The 20546-nt window shown below is 35.8% G+C and overlaps 1 protein-coding gene across 1 annotated transcript; it reads right to left on the reverse strand.

Moving 5' to 3' along the window:
• Positions 1-678: 678 nt before the first annotated feature.
• On the reverse strand, positions 679-8409 carry LOC147856148 (polygalacturonase At1g48100-like). Its single transcript, XM_087329177.1, has 9 exons — positions 7447-8409; positions 7140-7268; positions 5829-5999; positions 5542-5568; positions 5240-5447; positions 4105-4186; positions 3890-3998; positions 1584-2099; positions 679-947 (listed from the first exon to the last, which is right to left on the reverse strand). The coding sequence occupies exons 1-8, from the start codon at positions 7789-7791 to the stop codon at positions 1623-1625; spliced, it is 1548 nt and encodes a 515-aa protein (XP_087185303.1). The 5' UTR covers positions 7792-8409; the 3' UTR covers positions 679-947; positions 1584-1622.
• Positions 8410-20546: the final 12137 nt, after the last annotated feature.

A 20546-nucleotide genomic window follows, 5' to 3' on the forward strand; every position in this document is an offset into this window, starting at 1 on the left:
TCTAAACAATTGATATCCAATGGCTATCATCAGATAGCAAGGAAGGAGGAATACACCACTGCTTAGAGTATTGCTTCTTATAAAATGTAACATTTAACTTCAGAGGGTCATGGTCAGATATCATTGATCCCGGAATAATGCCAAGGGATCTGCCCGCATCCCAGAAGAAATTGTTGGCATAAAATCTATCCACCTGAGACAAAGTAGCACTAACCACATTCCCATTTGATCTAGAAAACTGCAGGAACCCCTGTTTACGTGAGAACAATGGCACCTTCCATAAATCAAGCAAACCAAAGGCAAAACAAAAGGAGTTCCAACACTTAGCTTCCCAACCTGAAACTGTAGTAGTTGTACATCCTATTCTATCAGAAGCATCCTCGATCATATTAAAATAGTATTTTTGTGGGCTTTCATTTTGTACCTAGAGCACATCTTGAGATTTCCCACTAGTAATAAAGAGCATCACAAAAAAGACAAAACTAGATATTATAAAATGATGAATTCTACATGTTCCTTATTTGGCATGAAGGAAATCTTGGAAATGGCATGTGATAACTTAGCATCTTCCTAAAGCAAATGCTTTCGTCTATTTCTCTAACCATATTTTGTACAAATTTGAATCAAGAAAAGTTGTTTTGGTCATGTGTATGCAATGTAGAAAACCATATAAAAATGAAATAAACCATGATTTATTTTGGAAATTACATTACACACAACTTCATAGTTGAAACATAAGTTGGACCTATCATAACATATGTACTGTACGCAATGAACCTTTACAATGTTGATTCATGCAGCTCTTGCTCAATACAACAACCGTATCAAAAAATATTCAAGGATATATTCAACATCAGGACTTCTATAAAATTCCAAGTTAGGAATGGGATCTTTGGTCTCTTGCAGTTGCCCAGTGAATGGTGTCAGCTACATGATTGTAAGAAAATCTGTGCGCAAATAATTAAATGTTAAACAAATTTGAGTAGTGAAGAGATTTTTTAGTTCCTCTACATGAATTTGAAACCACCCAACTGAGAAAAAGTGAACATTAAGCCTTGTAATCAATATTTTCGGTACTCGTAAACCATCTATGCATAAATATGTATTGAATCGAAATAACTACCATATCAATAATGAGAAAAACCTAGAATACAAACATCTAGAAATTTGAATAGCCTTTAGGTAAAGTTTAGTGGACTAGTTTGTTATCACCTATCTAGTTTCATGTGTCTTATGAGGATTACCATGCTTCTATGTGTTTGTGTGTGTATGTGTGATAACATGCTTAATCGATGTGTATACATGTATGTGTGTATCTTTCAAAGATGTTGGTGTGTATGCGTGTGAAACATGTATGTATGTGTTTGTCTAACAAGAATAATTCCTAACATGGGACAACCCTACCATTGGGTGAAGTACAATAGGGGACTCCTACCTTGGAAAGTGAGTGACCCTTGATTTTGATGAAGTTTGCGAAATGAGTGTGAGACCAAGAGATGGAGCACAAGGTTCCTTTTCAACAAAACTACACTAACAAATGTTTCACTACCAAAAGAGAGAGAAATGAGGTATAGAGGACTTACACGTATGTATACGAGACATTCGAGGGAGCTTATCAACGACTAGTAGGCAGAACAAACATCATCAAGGGAGGAGGTAGAGGATTGCTTAATGCCATTGCCTTTTTGTGGCGAAGAAGTTGTTGAGTTCTTCGTGCCTAACGAGCTCTTAGACCCTGAAGCAGACTGAAGGCACACATGGAGTGGTGGGATGGTAGGCATGGAGAAGGACCCATACGAGTTCCAACAAAAGGGTTGGTCAACAAAAAATCCACGAAAGGGCAACAATTCAACGTGTGAGACAACAATTGCAGTACAAGGCATAGTGTCACTACAAGCAAAGTGTATGGGACTACTCTTGCTGTATGTCCCATGTATGTTGCGGTACGTAATGCCCGTGACACGGACTGCAGAGCTCATGTTTCGGCATCGCCCACTCCCAACCGAGTCACAATAGAATTGATCAATGATGATGGGATTGCTAATGTTCTCCACCATCACATTGTTGTACGTTATGCTCTTGACTGCTCCTTGCCCACCCTACGTGCGCAATCATAACAAGAATAATCAATATCATCAAAAGGATGACAATCATGATAAAAACAATGACAAAATAAAAGTTCGTGTCATCATCATCAATAGTAAAGAATATTTTCCAATACACTATATCCTTTTGTGAAACTTTTATGGTTTTCCTAAACATATATGTAGGTATAATAGATCATAGAATACATGTATGATAGGGCATAGAAACAATAGTCATTCTACACAAATAAATGTGTGTAACATGGTGCTAGTAGTATGTGTCATGTGTATATGCGTACCATAAATCAAAAACATGTGAAACTAATAAAGTGTAACGCTAAAGAGATGCCTACAACATGAAAAAGTGAAGTATGGCATCGAGAGGTTTCATCACAAAGAATGTGTGTTTTGGTCTCTATATTAATGTACTTTATATGGTGAAAGTATCTTGAACCAACTCTAATTGTTGTTCATATATACCCAATGCTCCAACATCTATACATGAATGAAACATCTTGCCTCATTCTTGTCTTTCAAGCATCCCACAATTTTGTCCATTATCACCTTGCATACATGCATGCATCTACTTTTACGTGTTGCATTCAAATGTGCTCAATTTATTATCATACATGCATAAGTAGTATACAATTGTAGCCTATTAATGATTTTATTATTACTCTCTTGTTTATATTTTATGTATGCTTCTAAGTTATGGAGATGCATATAACCCACTTCAAAAAGTGGATTGAATCGTTGGCTCTTCAATTAAGAGAAATTGTGACACAAGCATCTATATACACACATTTTGCATAGTGTAGGAGTATGTGTATAGAAAGCTCATACAAAGTATATTTACAAACACACCATAAGAATAGTGTTTTAGATTATCACTAGGGAGTGGATATTTTAGGTATCATTATGGGAAATTTGTTTGTTAACTTAATTAATTGCATGTGATAAATGACAATTGAAGTCCAATCTATCTTTGGAAAGTATAGCCCAAACACTTTTATGACTACAAGGATGAAGTTAAAATTCTTCAAAAACATGTTTCCATGCAAAAACACATTCATTGTGGCGTGTAAATGCCTTTGTTGATCATAACCCTATAAATGCATGTTAAATTTAATTTCTAAACCCTAAAGGCTTAGCTGTAGTTATGGCATGTATAATCAACATTCACTTTTTCACGCTTGCACTTTCTTCATCCCAAAAATACAAATGAGCCTCAAAACATACACAATCTATATTCATGTTTGGTTTGTCTTTATATTATTAGACATGTATTAAGTTTCAAGTATTTTAGAAATTGACAAAATCAATGGCCTCTTTTTTATTTCTTTGATCATGGACCCTCATCGGTCCTTAACATTTTCTTAAACTCATTTACGTACACAAGCATAATGACATTACTATGTTTATTATCCATTCCTATGAGAAGAAAAGAATGGAAATGCGTCAACTATTATTATCATGCACCAATGAATGATATGACTTATTTTATGAGTGAAAGATTGAAGCTATCTAGTAATCCTTATTCTACTATGAGTTTATATGTTTCTCTCATGCTTTACAAAAAAGTCATTAATCAATGGCCCATCCCAAGAGCATGAAATAGTTAAAGAAATATTTACATTCATGTCACACATACGGCAAACCCCTCCTTAATCATCTACGTATATTTGAATGCAATTTAATGAGGTTTTGCCAAGGAACAAAAAACATTATTTGGGATGCCATCAATTCTCATTCTTTATTGTAGCATCCAAGACCTTAATTTTACTAGAGCACATCTTGCCCTTTACCTGCCATGTCTTGATCCTGAGACCATTTTGTGAGTTCTTAATGGTCACATCATGCACAGTGACATTTGAGACACAAGCTTGTGTTTGCCCACGACCTAATCCTCCCAAACTGTGGCCATAACAATGGGAAGAGTTCTTAGTTATACTACATATTGACTATGAAATCAAACATTACATCCTTGCAAATTATTTATGTTTAGTCATAGTCATGCTACCTGATGCCATGTCCATTATCACATACTATGTCATGAATATCCAAATTTGAACTTCCAGTTTGAATGGAGATGCAATCATCACCTAGAAAAAATGGGTGTGTTAAAAATTAATGTGTCGATTCATATAGGTGGCAATTTGTTATTGAATAATTGAACTAGTCAATTAATTCTATAAAATATATCATAACATATTACATCTTTGAACAAAACAGAGTGCTTTATAAGTTATTGACTCAATCAATCATCAATCTATATTTTCGACAAGTACATTTATCTTTATATTTATTGAGGTAAATAGTTCTAGCAGGTTGTGTACAATGACACGAAATATGCAAATAATATTGGTTTCACGTTCTAAAAACTAAGTGTGTTAAAAAGATGATAAATGGCACAAACATCAAAATTAGTTGGTAAATGGAAATTAATAATGAAGTGTCTAGAATCCTACTATATGGAGCAAGGGGAGCCATAATTGATTCTTATGCCTTCGTATAAAGAAATAATGCCTATTTCCTTGAGATTAACATGTGCACATCTATTACATATGAACAGTTCACATCCTAGAGAAATATTGATTTCTCAAAGGTCATGCAAAAGAATGATGTCGCACACAAACATCAACATTCATTGGAGACTGGGAAATGAAAAGTCCAAACTTGAAATATTGTGTTAATGTGCAGGACAAGGAACATGATGGCAAACATTGGTTGCTATATACAATAATAACACTTTTTGGGTTGTGAGACATTTTGAGGACAACATAAGGAAACATGTTGAAACATCATATTGATCCAATAAGCAGAGGACAATCTTTCGTGAACATATAATAATGGCATCTTTTGGGAGTCATAATTGCAAACACCTAGTGCTCGCGACAAAAGGGAACGGAAAAGACATGAACATTGTGTGTGAATGGGAATGTCATACTTGGTAAAAGTAACCAATTAACCAAGTTCAAACCCAAACCATCACAATTTGATGCAAACACTTTTCAACTTTCTGACATGTCAAACTTTGTAAAAGTTGAAACCTTTTTTTTTTACTGATGGGTGCATGATAATTAAAGCTTGTAATAAAGAGAGATTGATCAACTCACTTACTAAATCTAGCGAGACATAACAAATTGTGCACTTACCATTCGAGATGTGGGAATTATGGATTTCAACATTTTGTGTGTTTTGGAGGTGGATCCCGTCAGTGTTGGGGCTATTTCCGGGCGAGCTAACGCTGATATTGCGCACGGTGACACCCACACAACTATCGAACTTCAAGTGGGTTTGTGGGCTATTTAGGATTCGGATATTTTGTACTGTGATATTATTACTCCCATAGAATCGAACGGCCTAAGCAACAATTAACCAGATTGTTTAGAAACAAACTACAACAGTTTGGGTAATAAATAAATAAACATTAATGGGGCACAAAAATGGAACTTACAGTGGGACGGGTGGGGTACTTTTTGCCCTGGCAAGAAGCCAAAAAATTGAGCTTTTAGAAATGAATGGAGAATGAAACAAATATAAATTTTAATTAGAGTTTTTCCATGTTCTTGCACACACCCCGTCACATGTAGCAAGGTAAGGTGGAGACTTACTCGCAAGAAACTCATAATGTTAAACCTCATTAATAACGTGAGAGGGAAAGAATGTGCTTTCACGCATAGGGGAATCTCTACACCATTCGAGGGATATACTACATATATGTTATATTATTATTATTATTACCTTGGAGGCTATGGAGGCGGACCACCAAGCAGCGCCATTCCCATCGATTGTGCCGGTGCCAGTGATGAGCACGTTGTGAAGCTTCGAGAAATTAATCCATTCTAGAAGGCCTTTCGAGTAAAGGCTCCCCCATTTAGTTGGATTATCTGGGGCAACCACATCACCTTCGATCTGGTGACAATGTTTTGAGATAATCGAAGACCCCAAGTTTTAGCGTAAGCCGTAAAAACAAGTGTCTAGGAACTATAGTGAAAATCAAACTCTAGACACAAAAAAACAAACACCCCAAAAAAGAAAGGGAAACAATTTTAACTTTTACAACAAAGCAAAAAGCAAAAGGCAAAAGCCCAAAAGTACACGACAAATGTTTGAAGGATCTTTTTTCTATTTACAAAATATGTCATTATCGGAATCAGAATCAGAATTTTGTCTTTGTTTTAAAAAAAAAACATATAAAAACCATCCCTCTCTCCCCGTGAGCACTATCTCTCTCTCTCTCTCTTATCACGTGAAGACATCTCTTTCTCTATCATCACGTGACACACACTCCCTCTCTCTATCTTCTCCCCCCTTATCACAATCCCATGAAATTTGGTCCTCTCACTTTACATATTCAACTCGTTATGACCAAAAGACCCTTTGTATGTTTGAAGCCAATAGCAAAATAATTGAGCCTGCAAACATTCTCACACCCAATATTTCTTTCGGACTTGCTCTAATTCTGAATTTCCCCACCTTATACACTACTTGCTCCACCTTGGCTACACTTGAATCCCTAGTGACATTAAGCACTATAGACAAACATGTGCGGGAAAGTGGCCTCTAGCCCACATCGACGAATTATGATCTCTAATTTGGTATTTAGACCTAACCCCCCCCCCCCCCCCATAGAATGCTCATATTGTGGAACTCTAATCAATGTAGGGGCACAACAAGGAAACGTGAAGGGGATATTGTCCCCAAATTGGGGAGAATGCACCAAAAGTTCAAAAAAGTTGGATCCTCCACACATGGGGGTATTTGCCTATTATGACTTTGGCCTAGTCTAACCCCACCATGCATAGATAGGTAGGGGATGGATAGGGCCCAGTCTAACCCCATCATGCATAGCTAGATATCATCAACAGGACGTGGGGAAACATCAAGGAAAAGTGAGATCTCTACTATCACAATGGTGGGAAAATGCATAGTAAAATCATATGATGCTTATCACAATCCAATTACGAAAAACATTTGAAATATAAAATGAGCTCATCCCCACATGGGGAAAATTGCATTCACGTGATACATAAATGATAAGTAGTATTATACTTGAAAGATCATGTTGTTAGCACAAGGCCCGGATAAGACGATGGGGCGGATAACAAACGTGAAATACTGAGGGACTTCGAAAATGGACCCTTCCACTTGACATGCCTCTTGCCAAGCCGCAACAAATGCCTGAAATACAACAATTTATAGTAACTTTTGGAAGATTCAAAAGGAGAAGAAAAATACTAGTCAAAATATTAAAACTAAACTAACATATAGTTCTCTTTCTATTATCACTCCTCTCTCATTTAAAACATTGCTAAAAAACTTAGACCTAAACCAACTTATGTACATATGCTTTACTTGCCTTTGTGTCATCAGCTTGGCCATCTCCAACTGCTCCATATGACAACACATCAAATATCTTGCTATACGAAGAGGATGAATGAGAAGGATAACTATCACCACTCATTTGTCCTTGGCCTTTTCTATGCTTTGTTCTATGCCTTTTGTGTTCCTTCTTCATGCTATTAAAATTATATCCCTTGTTAGTAATGGTGTTAATGTTGTTGCGCCCCTTGCGGTTATGTGCGCTTACGCCTTTCACCACCTCCTCCATTTCAAGATTTAGCATCAAATGCAAAAGAATGGCTATAATGATGCTTATCTTATAAACCTTGTTAATTGAAGTCGAAGATACAATTGATGCCATCACTCACTACAACTAACAAGAGCCACTTATGAACTCACATCCAAAATTCAAATTTAAATAGAAATGGTTTATTAGTAGGTTTAGGATTGATAGCTTCTTATGAGAATGATATGAATACTAAGAGGGAACATAGAGAGCTCATAAGAATTTACAATATAGCTTTGCTAGTTTCATGCATTAGGGCATCACTCCTTGTGAAGGCACTAACAACATCAATGTTAATGGATGATTCCGCAAATTTACTATGGGAACATGTTTATGTTGTCTTAACCAAGGATTTCAAGCTAGAATTTTATGGGCAACACCCTTTGTTAAACAATCAACCAATGTAGCTTAAGATATAAATGAACTAGATAGGCATAGAGCTAGAAGAGAAGGATGGGTGTGTAAGAGTTACAAAAATTTGGAAGGATGGAGCTATAGGGAGAACATGAAAGGTGATAAATGAATAATGGATAGAGTGTGTGAGAGTCCCTCACTAGAAGTCAGTGATAAATAAATAATGGGTCACCTTGTGATAGCCTTGAGCATCAGCTTGGATTTACATGAAACAGTACCCATTGGGTTGTACTAGATGCGTTTAATATAGGGTAAGTTAGTGGTGATAACTTCCAAATATTTTACTCTATATAACATCAGAATTTATGGCCATGAATCGAAGCTAAAATTTGGAAACCCATTTTAAAGTGGAACTAGGTGGAGGACTTGGTTGAGTGATACCAAAAAAGTGCCTTGGACAATGGTATTGGAGTGGTGAAATAGTTTTTGGAAGGTGTTGAAAAGATGTTATTCTAAGAGATAAAAAGTGAATAAATGTTTGAAGTTTCCTTCGAGGCTGGTGTTAGCTCCCCCCGTATTTTAATTTAGTTTTAAAAGGCTTTCAAATGGTAACATGTTGAACACTAAATGACTTGTTTGGACAACTACTAAATGGCGAGTTCATATAGAAAATCGTGCACTATCTCTCATCCATGCTTCATGTGATGTGTGACGTAAATATGGCTTGTGCACTTTGTAAACATTTTGCCATGAAAACTTCCCATAACTTATTGCTTTCTTGCTAGAGCTCTAGCCTTCATTAATAAATATCAAGGTGGACAACTCCATTTAAAAAGCATTCACGCTATAATTTCTTTACATGCTCAAGTGGAAAGATGACAAAGTTTATGTAACCAATGGATATTGAGCTATATTTGGAAGAAAAAGGTTTGGGTTGCATTTGCAAATAAGATTTCTTCGGGACTATTCTCATGCTTGATAATTATATGTTGCATTTTTGTGAAAATAGATATGCACATGTAGTAAGGAAAAACAATGGATACTAGTACAGAAAAAGATAAATTTTAATATGGTCTAGAGTGGTTAGTAGTAGTTAGTAAGATCCAAACAAATGTGACACTATTAATTAACTTCTCCAAGTCATAATTTTCACTAGTGCAAGCCTTTTATGTCATGAAGTTTTGTTTGTCGAGCATACGCAGGTATCATGCCACAACATTATTAACATCTAAGTAAGGCCAAGAATGGTAACCCTAGGGTTGTGGAAATTATGTAAAGCTATAATTTTAGGAATTCTTGGGTTGTGACAGAATTCTAGAACAAATAGGATAAGTTTGTCCTCCACATGATGTTAGGATAAGTTTGTCCTCCACATGATGTAAAAATAGCAAATTATTGTGGTTCATAACTTTCAAGTTGTGGGTTCAATCTCCAAGGGAAGGATATGAGGACAATTGTGCTCAAATGCAATGGGTTGTTCAAGTATCAAAGGAAAAATTTCTTGATAGAAAAAAACTTTTGTTCAAGCTTCAATGGCTACATCATATGGATGAGCAACAAGGTTCATACCCATGATGGATTGTTCTAATGTTGAAGGGAAATTTTGTTGTGGGTTTTTCGTGTGGTGACTTGGGTGAATATCTTAGCCTTTGTTAATCAAACCATGAGTATGCTATGGTCAGGTCAACCATATTAGTCAAACCATCCAAAAATTTGATATGAAACAAGACATTACATGCTGAAGCATAATGAGAAACCATTGCCTTTATGCATCACATAAGAAACTTTACATATGTCCATATTCTTTAGAGATTCAAAGTATTACATATTGTTAAATTTCATAAACATTTATTTTCCAAGAAATTCACACTTGAATGCTCACATGATACACCCGCAATCCAAAATTTATCCCAAAAACCAGCCACATATCAATCTATCCAGATTCCAATAAACAAGGATAATTTACCAGATGTGACAATTAGGATCCTCCAAAATTGACTCACAATAAAGCTAAGGATATTCACCCAAGTCACCACATGAAAAACCCATAACAAAATTTCTCTTCAACACTTGAACAATCCATCATGGGTATGGACCTTGTTGCTCATCCACACAATGCACCCAAGTTTTTTTCTATTTGGAAGTTTTTCCTTTGATACTTGAACAACCCATTGGGTTTGAGCACAATTGTCCTCACATCTATCCCTTGGAGTTTGAACCCACAACTTGAAAGTTATAAACCACAATGCTTTGCTATTTTTACATCATGTGAGAACAAACTTATCCTATTTGTTCTAAAAATCCTTCAAAAGTTTCACAACCCAAAAGTTCTTAAAACTATAGGGTTTCGCGAGGCAGCGATTGCATGGGGAAGTGCATTACGATTGCTATGCCATGCCTCTAGCTCATTTACCTTCAAATGGGGATATGTTTGTTGGAACTATCTTGGTGATGATGTGGAGAAATATGATAGCACATGCAAACTAACGTACAAAGGGGAGAATGGAACTATTTTGCTGATAATTGATAACAAGGTACTTATAGTTATTGCACAAAAGCAGAATTTTGGAGATCTATGGATGTTGCTTACACCCATTTGTCGTAGGGTGCATATGGAGGACAAGATATACCAAGGTATTTTCAGCAAACAAACGGCCTCTAGTTGAATCCATTAAGCTAATATGGCACACACCAATAACTACATTGAGGTTGAATTTCAGAAAACGTTGGTGTACTACACCGATGGCTGCAAAAAATGGAATGGATATACAATGGCAGTATGTAGTACACAGATGGTTGTTCCCCCCTCCCGTTAGTTGAAAGAGGGGCGTGAATGAGATGAGATACATAGAGAACAGACATGTGGGCTATTGAATGCAGATGATGTGTATGGAAAATGGGTGGATAACAAGTAAATAGATATAGCAAGGTATACAATGGCCAGAGACATATGCGAAAGTGTAAGATAAATATGTGATGTTGCCTAGATGTAAGTAGACATATGGTGGCAAGCTTTTGTACAACCAACACAGGGTATATAGTAGTTGAGAATGATAGGATAATTTAGGCAAGGACAACCCGAGAAGGGGACTAAAGTTATGTATAGAAGGACATTTTAACCAATGGAGTATATTATTTTTTGGAAAAAAAAGAGTTCCTAAAATTATAGGTTTTGAATATGCTTAGGTTTGACTAATATGCTTCACCTAGAGTGGACATTGTATTCAGGCACATTTGAATTTAACATTGGGTTTTAAACTTACAATTATGGCACAAAAAATTTCATAAAACACTCATATCTTTTCTGAAGCGAAAAAAAGGTGCTCTTCATGTCTACACAATGGTCTTAGACTCTTGATGTGCAAGTATTGGTCCTCGAAAATGCCCAGCAGTGGTTTCTAACACAACTATAGCTTCGGTCTTAGACATGTATCTTGAAAGGGGTCATTGTGTAGCTTTATGTTAGGGTCAGAGAACACCAACAAAGTTGTGAATGTGTGATATATTTTAGGTTGAGCTAAACAAGGATAATGAGGAGTAATTAACTCATTTAATTGAGGGCTCCTTGGAGTTTGTTTGCCCTCATATCGACCTTCCTTGCAACTAGGAACCCAAGGTCGTACATTTTCATTGCAACCACAAACACTTGCACCAAGATCAATAAGCATTACTAATCTGGCACAAACCATTGTACAATACCACAAATGTACTCATCATCAACACATTGAACACCCAAGAACTACTCAATTGACATTTTCCAAACATATATTAAGGTTAAATGGTAAATTATAGAAAACATTCATGGCCCTCAAAGATAAAATAGCTCTTGAAAAAGTTGCAATTATCTTCCTCATGAAAATTGAGCAATGTTAGCAAACCTACATGCAACAAAATTTTCTTTATGGGATGAAATCCAAGATTAGTTGGTCACACTTGTTTTAACAAAGAGACAAGCCTATAGGCCCAGATTCCCTACAAAGTATACATACTATCCAACTTACAAGCTAATGTTGCCGCTTGTGTCCATTTGAGACCCTTATTGCAAGAGAAAATGCACATATGATGGGTTTCTCTAAATATGAAAATGTTGACATCATCCCATTTAAGGTAGTGACAAAATGACTCACAAAGAGGGTGAGTGAAGGAATCAATAATATGGTATGTGATGAGGATAGTATTTAGGAGTTTAAATAGGAACATAGCCGAATAGCAAGGCCGATGAAGAATGGGTGACATTAAAAGGATGTCAGCTCAAATAACCATGTTATAGTTATCATGAAAATGGGGCATATTGCCTCATTCTTTGCCAATAATCAACTTTCCATTGTTCTAAGGTCCAAATGGGATTTTGCACCTCACTTCTTCTTTTTTTCCAAAACAAAAGATCCGTCCATTAGTTTTAAAAAAGCATATTAGCTACAAACTACAAAATAGATGGAAAAGAAACGACTATCCTTCCCAAGCCCGTCTTGTGTAAGACAATGGCTAGTCATGGATCCTTCATTTAATTGAGATCCATGGATTTTGCACCTCACTTGAGGCCGTCCACAAGTAATTCTTATTGTACTTGATGACCTTAAATGGCCAACAACATACAAAGAAATAGGAGGCAAAGGGAACTTATGAGAGTAGTGAAGTGGTGCCTAATTAACAAAGAAGGGAAATTTGTAGACAATGAAACCCCATAAAACATGGATTTGTAGAAACAAGGTATTGCATAGAATCACTCTCATAATGTAAGACATGAAGATGATCAGGAAGAAAGATTGAATTTGGAGACCGAGTGAAGTGGGCAACAATAATAAGTTATTGAGGCTTGTCAATGCCAATCAACTTATTAGACAACAAAAGTTGACACATTAGGGTATTCTCTAATTCTAACATGTTAAAATTTGCAAGTCCATTTTCATATAATTCTTGTATGGGTGGTGACATACCTCATCATGATTGGGCAACCATGGATATTTGAAGTCAAAGTCATCTAGAATTTAAAACACTAACAAGTTATGTTACAACCCAAAGGGATCAAAGCATAATAGTCAACATGGGCAATCAAGGTTCTCAAATGATCAACGAGAGTATGGTCAAGACGGCCAAACAAGAGAGTTTTGGTTAGGAGTCTAAAAATGAGAACATCGTTGATGTAAAATGAAAATTCTAGAGATTTGGGGGATCATAGAAAGTATTGTAGTTCATACTCAATAGGAGTGGAGGAACTAGATGATGAACAAAGAGTGAAGTTATAAAAGTAATGGACTACAATATTGCTTGAAGAGGTGGAAATAAGGTAAACAAGCAAACAATTTCCATATATAAGCCAAAGATTTAATTTTCTAATAAGATTCAAGGTACAATTTCAGCCAACACCATTCTCTGACAATTTTGAACAACTCTCCTCAGTGGTAAAACATGCACATAAATGGCTATATGACACAATACCAGAACATGCGAAGGGGGTTCCAAAATACATGAAGTGCAAGAGATTTGAGGAGCTCTAACTTCCATCATTGAACATGAGAAGGTTGATCTCAATGGTACCACAGCCTTATAAGGAGGATCTATGGTAATCCAACGAGAGGTTCCATTTAATGGGTTAAGTGATTACTTTAGGTTGCCGTTATATATAGTTAGTCATACATGTTTATATATATATGGTTGTTGCCGAGACAAGGTGGACGTTGGCCAAGCAACCCATTTTGGGGCTTTGTGCCAGAAATGAGACCCAAATATTGGGGAAGTATGCAGAGTCGTTGTGCTATTGGAATTATGAAAGCATGACAAGAAATCAGAAAGGGGATCACATGTAGGTGGAGAAATGATGCATATGTGCGGATGTACATGCCAATTGTATGGAACCCATTGATTAGAGATATGGATGGGCTGATGATAGGCCAAAAAGCAGGTTTCAAATGGGTTGAGTTATTTAATGCCCAAGGGAATGCATTAGTGGAGTGGGAGAGGTTTTTGTCCAATGAGGTGGGCACTCAAAAGGCTAGAATATGGAGAATAAGCAGGGGTAAAGGCATGCTCAAGAGAATTACAGATGCCATTGCATGCTACAGGAATACCGTGGAAGAGGAAGAAGTAAAAACCTCTGAAAATGCGTGGACAGAACTTATAGATGCTGAGAACTGCTTAATTGACATTAAGGGAATGAAAATAGAATCAAATGAGGTATTCTACTACAAACTAGAGCACGAAATGGTAAGAGTTGAGCAACCAGCCTTTCAAATAGAAAGGCCGATTAGGCTAATCGCAAAAAATGGCAAGAATATGATTATTGACCCTAAACCAATGGAGATCACACTGGCGAAAATGTGTTGGCCTATGCAAGGGCATTTGGATTAGTTATCATGGGACCCAACGATGTATTGTTGGAGAACTCAAGAACGAACTGATGGGGAAAAATTGGTTCAATTTTTCAGGTATAACACGAAGATTGGGAGGCAAATTATTCTAAAACAAGAACACAACAAGATTGCAGCAAGGAAATTTCAGATATAGGAGGGCATTAGTGAAATGAGACTAGATAAATTCTGGAAAATGATATGGCATGACAGATATGACCGCAAGATAATGATGTGTTTATGGCTTATTGCACATAGAGTCTTGCCGGTAGGAACGTGGGGTAAAGGCCCCAATGTAGACCCTAGATGCATTGCATGTGGACAGATAGAAAGCATTTCCCATTGTCTATGGGAATGTCACGAGGTAGTGGCTATATGGGGAAGGACACTATGTTTGCTTTGCCATGCCTCTAGTTTTTCACCCTCAACTGGGGACATGCTTGCTGAATTTGTCTTGAGGATGATGTGGCGAAATATGATGGCACATGCGATGCTAAGTACAGAGGGGAGAATGACATTGTGCGGCTGATCACTGACAACAGGGTACCTACAACTTGTGCACAAAATCAAAAACTTGGAGATTTTTGGATGCTGCTTACCCCCATTACTATATGGTATATATGGACAACAAGGTGTACCAGGGTATTTTCAGTATACAAACGCCCCCCTGTTGAATCGATTAAACTAATCTGGCACACATTAATAGCTACACTAAGAGCTCAATATGAGCGAATTGATGGTACTAATGATGTTGCAGAACTAATGAGGCTGAATTTTCGAAAGCGATGGTGTACTACACCGATGGCCTCAACAAATGGAATGGATATACTATGGAAGTATGAAGTACCCAAATGGTTGTTCACCCCCTCCCATTAGATGAACGAGGGGAGTGAAAGACATGGCATGTGGGATAGTGAATGTAGGTGATGTGCATGAAAGGATGGCTAGAGCCATATATGAAAGTGTAAGATAAATAAGCAAGATCTCTTGTGTAGGATAGGATAGTCTTGGCTCGGCCTTCCCGAGAAAGGGATTGAGTTTTATGTATATTTTAACTAAAGGAGTATATTCTTTTTTGGAAAAAAAAAGAAAAGAAAAAGAAAGAAACCCTAAGAACCTAACTAGGAATCATACTCTATTTTTCTTGACTCAAACGTTCTCCATAGTGTTCATGAATACAAATTATGTTTTTCAAATGTTAAACATCTATTTTGCCCGTGTTTGCATGGGTGTTGTATATATCTCATTAGATAAAATATTATTGCAAGTGATCAATTAATGTGTAACAAATCATTACTTTAAGTGGCAAAAGGCAAAGACATTGTTGTATGGATATAAATTAGTACATGACAAGAAACAAGTGCACAATTTTGTATTGAAGTTTTTACTACTTTTAGTTATAAGAATTTTGTTGGGTTCTTAAAAAAAGTTCCAGGTGCCCTCTATTATCTTGTTTTCCTACAATTTCCTTATCAACAACATAAGGCTTCTCCTTTTCCACACAAAAAACATCATTTTAAACCATCTCCATAGTTGGGACTCAAAGGCATCCTTGGCTTCTTTTGGCATGTTTTGATGTATCTTCTTTCTTTTCGCAGGCATTTGTTTGATAGTAATAACTCATTAATTCATTGCCTTACTACGATGGAAATGTAAGGAGCTTCCAATGTTGCATATATTCTAATGTATAGTAAAATCACAAAAGCTTGATATGTGGATAGTTTATGTGCATACAAAGAAGGTAGATTTACTTGGCGCAAATAAAGGATGATATTCTACATATCCCTCTAGAATTTATGGCTCTCAATGCAAAAAATATTGGTAGCTATGCTTTTCGTTAGATGCTATCTTTGATGGCAATTTGATTCCTTTTGTTTATTCATGCACAACCTCCAATGAATTCGTCATTACTAATATTTGGAGTGGATCCTAAATGTCCCATTAAATAAATCTAGTCACATTATAACAAGATTACGTCAATCATAATGTTGGCAATAGTCAGGGCATATGTTACAACCAATTCACGATTGTGAGATTATGAAGTGTCATTGTCAACCCTTGATTGGTACAATAAGAGATGTAATATGTGGTATCATCGACATATCACTAATCTAGCTCCTAAGAGACTATAAAATAGACACATCAAGTTTCCTTCCTGAAGGTAATATTGTTGGATGCAACTATCTTTATTGTGAGTTTTCTCTTAGAAGCTAGTGCGACTTGGTATCACGTTTCTCCCTAAGTTTGAATAGATTTCAAAGCTTTTTGATGCAAGGGGTATCCATTTTCATCAAAACATCTTAAGTAACGAGATACTATAGCATCAATATGTAATGAAAGTTGTTGATCCATGTTCAAACCTAAAATTACCACACAAAACAATGAGACTGCTTTTCAAAATTCTATCACCTGGTTGATAATTGTTAAAGAATGTCATGCAACATTAATGCAATTATATGTATTGTGATACATTGAAGAAGTTCATAGTACATACATTCTAAACGACGACAATTACCTAAGGTGCGCCTACATAATCTTGTACATCCTAAAAACCTAGTTCTTACCACTAAGTGAAATATATTACCTATAATCACATCATTTCACATGTATATTTGATTGAAAACTCTCTCTCTCTCTCTCTCTAATGGTTTGATTTAAAGAAACCTTTATTGAATAGACATGCCATATGTTATTATGACTTTGATAAAATATGTAGGGAAAAATACAAAAACACTCCACTAACTTTCGAAAAACTCCCCAAATTCTCCCAACTTTTCCAAATCAAGTACCATAACACCTCTTTGTAGTAGATTTTGTCGTTTAGGTAAGAGAATTTTGGTCCATTGACAAGACAAAAAGACCCAAGGTTATTGTGGTAATTGCCGAACAAGTTAGCAGTAGTTCCGTGTTTTTCCTTGAAATGGATGAATCATGTGTGCGAATACGATGTAACATTTTGTTCTCAAAGTTAGTTAGTTTGTTCACCATGTAACCTACGATTTATTTTCATGATATATTGTTATGTACGTCAACCTTTATTAATATGAACTTCACAAATATACTCTCTCTCTCTCTCTCTCTATGAACTCTCAAATTCATCATGTGAATATGTCTCCCTTCACGGGATAAACCTTTCTCTCTCTCATTCTCTCTCTCCTCCCCCCTTGTTGACACACCTTCTATACTCAAGATTCTCTATGGCACTCCCACATTGTGTAAACACGTAGCCAACTCTTTACTCTTTAAGGGTTCACGTGCATCCATCACCTTTAATAATATAGTTTTATGAATACTTGAGTGTGTAAACGTGCATGCATTATATATGTCACGCATATTTATGTGTATGAATAATTATCATCAAATCCCTAGTATAAATGTTGGCTTACGAATCAACACGTCTCAAATCCACTCTTGATTTATGGACACATTATATCATCTAAACAATCCATTTTGTTAACACTATGTCTATGTTCATATGTACTTGTATTCATGTGCGAGCATGTATGTCCATGCATGTGTTTGTGTTCAAACACACAATCATGTCCATGTCCGCATTCTCACGCACAATCACACATGTGCATACATGCATGTAACTCTCTCATACCACTTGCCACATTTTCCTCTTCCTTTTGACTTTTGATTTTGCAATTTTCTCTTGGAAGGATAGAACTTATGCTCTAGTGTGTACATATACACGTGGATATTGCTCGACATAATTTAGTAAAAGCTTGAAGTTTCCCTCCTCTTACTACAACTCAAACCAACTAGTTTCTCCATTTTTATAACAATTACAAAGATCACATGACATACATGACATTCCACTGCCTTTTGCCAAAATACTATTGATCATGTCCCTTCGTGTCATTCTTCTAAACGCCTTTTGTCATAGCCCATAACTTCTCTCTTTTGGGTGACCTATATAGTATATACAAGGAGAACACATGACAAGCACTTATTCGAAGCTGGCAAATGTGGAAAATAGTTTAATTTTCGCGTCCAAATATTTATCCAAAGGCACCTTTTTATTTATGCACTCAATTTATTATTCTCAATTTGTTTTTATATGTCCTCATTTTATGAACTTTTGCATACTTGAAAAGATTTGGTCACAATTGTCAAGAAGAGATCTTCACCAATGACTGCATATCACCTTTATTAAGCTCGTGGACATATTGATGCTAGAACAAGCTCTGGCATGCGACTCAAGACCACACGAATTAATGTTATCCCGAAGGATTCCTTACAATTGTCCTACAACATGTCTATTTTTACGTACATATTAAATATGGTAACTTGCCTTACATGTATTATGTATAAAACCCTACCTACTTTATAAATGCTAAAGAAATCTAGCTTCAAAATTATAACAAGAACACATCAAATTCTAGCTTTTGTTAGAAATGATACAATATATAATCAAAACACTAGATGTTCATTAAGGGCGATAAATAGGTGATATAATGTGAATGCAAGGTTTGTTTTTGAATCGTTACCTTAATATAAAATGTTTTGAATGTGTTAATTTAAAAAATGTAATTTGATCTTTAAATACAAATTAATGCTTATCTGTAGGCAATCTTCAACGGTTTGGTTTAGGTGTGCCAATATAACCATTATATAACTGTTGAAACCTAAACCTCAACATTATGACATCCTCAAACTTAAATCAAATTGGACAAAATTGTTTGGCCATTAAGTCATGGTTTCATGGTTTGATTTGGCCCAAACCAAGTCGTTAACTATTGTGGTTTATCTCTGTGTACATTATTATTATTGGGCTCCTCTATAGTGGTAAAAAAAGTTAATCAATAACTCAAAATGGAACCATGAATCATGATTGCTCTAAATACTTGTAAGGGGTTCGCTAATAAAAACATAACATTGTGTATGTTTAATCGGGGATACAAAAACTCATCTTCACTTTCCAATGCATAAAAATAGGATGAAGTGACTTTCTAGATAAACATACAATTTGTTGATTTGCACATTTATTTGATGAAAACCCCTCTCGTGCAAAAATGTATAGTTGTAACATTTTCGATCAAGCACGGGTTCCTTGTTTTCTATTGATTTAAACTTTCAGAGCACAAATTATGTTAATATTATTTTAATAGTTGAATGCCACACGACGCACACTATATAAAGAGTATTGATACTAATGATCAAGTGTTCGATAGTCTGGTGATTGGCAAATTTTGTTTTAGTGAACGAGTGTTGCTTTTCAACCATGTACTTGAATTACATATTATTATAAATTTATACTATTTAATGTGTCATGTAGAAGTGACTAGTTGTTGGGCATGAACACACAACTTTGGTTGCTTGCATGCACTTAGCTACATAATTATAGGTTGCTCACAAAGGTGGTGTATGAAGGCATGGGACCACTAATCCATAGTGAAAACTTCATAAAGTTTTTTGTAGCATATGGGATCATGCACATCCACATAGGAATGCATGTGTTTGGATATGGGAAGAGATTGGCATGTATTGCCTATTTTTGCCTCTTGGTGCTATTTTTTATCAATAATTTAATAAGTGACTTAAAACATCACATATGTTGCAGGATAAAAAATATCCATTTTTACACACTCTTTCTAGTTATTAAGTTAGTGGGTTACATTGTAGCATCAAAGTCATATGCTTGAGAGAACCCAAGTTTGATCCTCACCTATGCCAGGGCTCGTCCCATTGATTGCAACTATTCTCTTGTAGAGCCCATTGATTGCAATTGTTCTCTTGTGGATGTTAAAAATCGTTGTCTCTCTTCAAATCTTTCTACCAACTAGTCTTGATTGATGCTTAAGTTCAACTAAGTGTATTAGGTGGAGATGAGTTATGTTAGCAAAAAATAGCCAGACTTTGAAAACCATATTTAATTCATTTGAGCCAAGCTACATGCGCACATAGAAATCAAGCTACAGATTATAATACATTTTGCATTGGGTATATATTGAAATAATTTAAAACCATGTATTATCCGGATGACCAAGGTTTTCTCAATGTGCATGCAATGATACACTTGAAACCTAACTTATTCGAGATGTTATGAAGTCATTACGTAAAATGAATTGAAGAACTTAACATTTTGTGAATGTCACCATCGATTTGAATGGGTTTTAAAAACAA

This window comes from Azolla caroliniana, unplaced genomic scaffold (genome assembly GCF_043228905.1).
Source record: "Azolla caroliniana isolate FFs.n. ecotype wild unplaced genomic scaffold, voAzoCaro1.0.p SCAF_13, whole genome shotgun sequence".
Classification (NCBI taxonomy): Eukaryota; Viridiplantae; Streptophyta; class Polypodiopsida; order Salviniales; family Salviniaceae; genus Azolla; species Azolla caroliniana.

Bases quoted from the DNA above. Each gene is read 5' to 3' on its own strand.
- LOC147856148 (XM_087329177.1), bottom strand. From the start codon at position 7,791: ATGGCATCAATTGTATCTTCGACTTCAATTAACAAGGTTTATAAGATA. The intron at 7,269-7,446 runs GCAAGTAAAGCA...GTTGTATTTCAG, and splicing joins GCCAAGCTGATGACACAAAG to GCATTTGTTGCGGCTTGGCA. The intron at 3,999-4,104 runs GTAGCATGACTA...TTATGGCCACAG, and splicing joins GATAATGGACATGGCATCAG to TTTGGGAGGATTAGGTCGTG.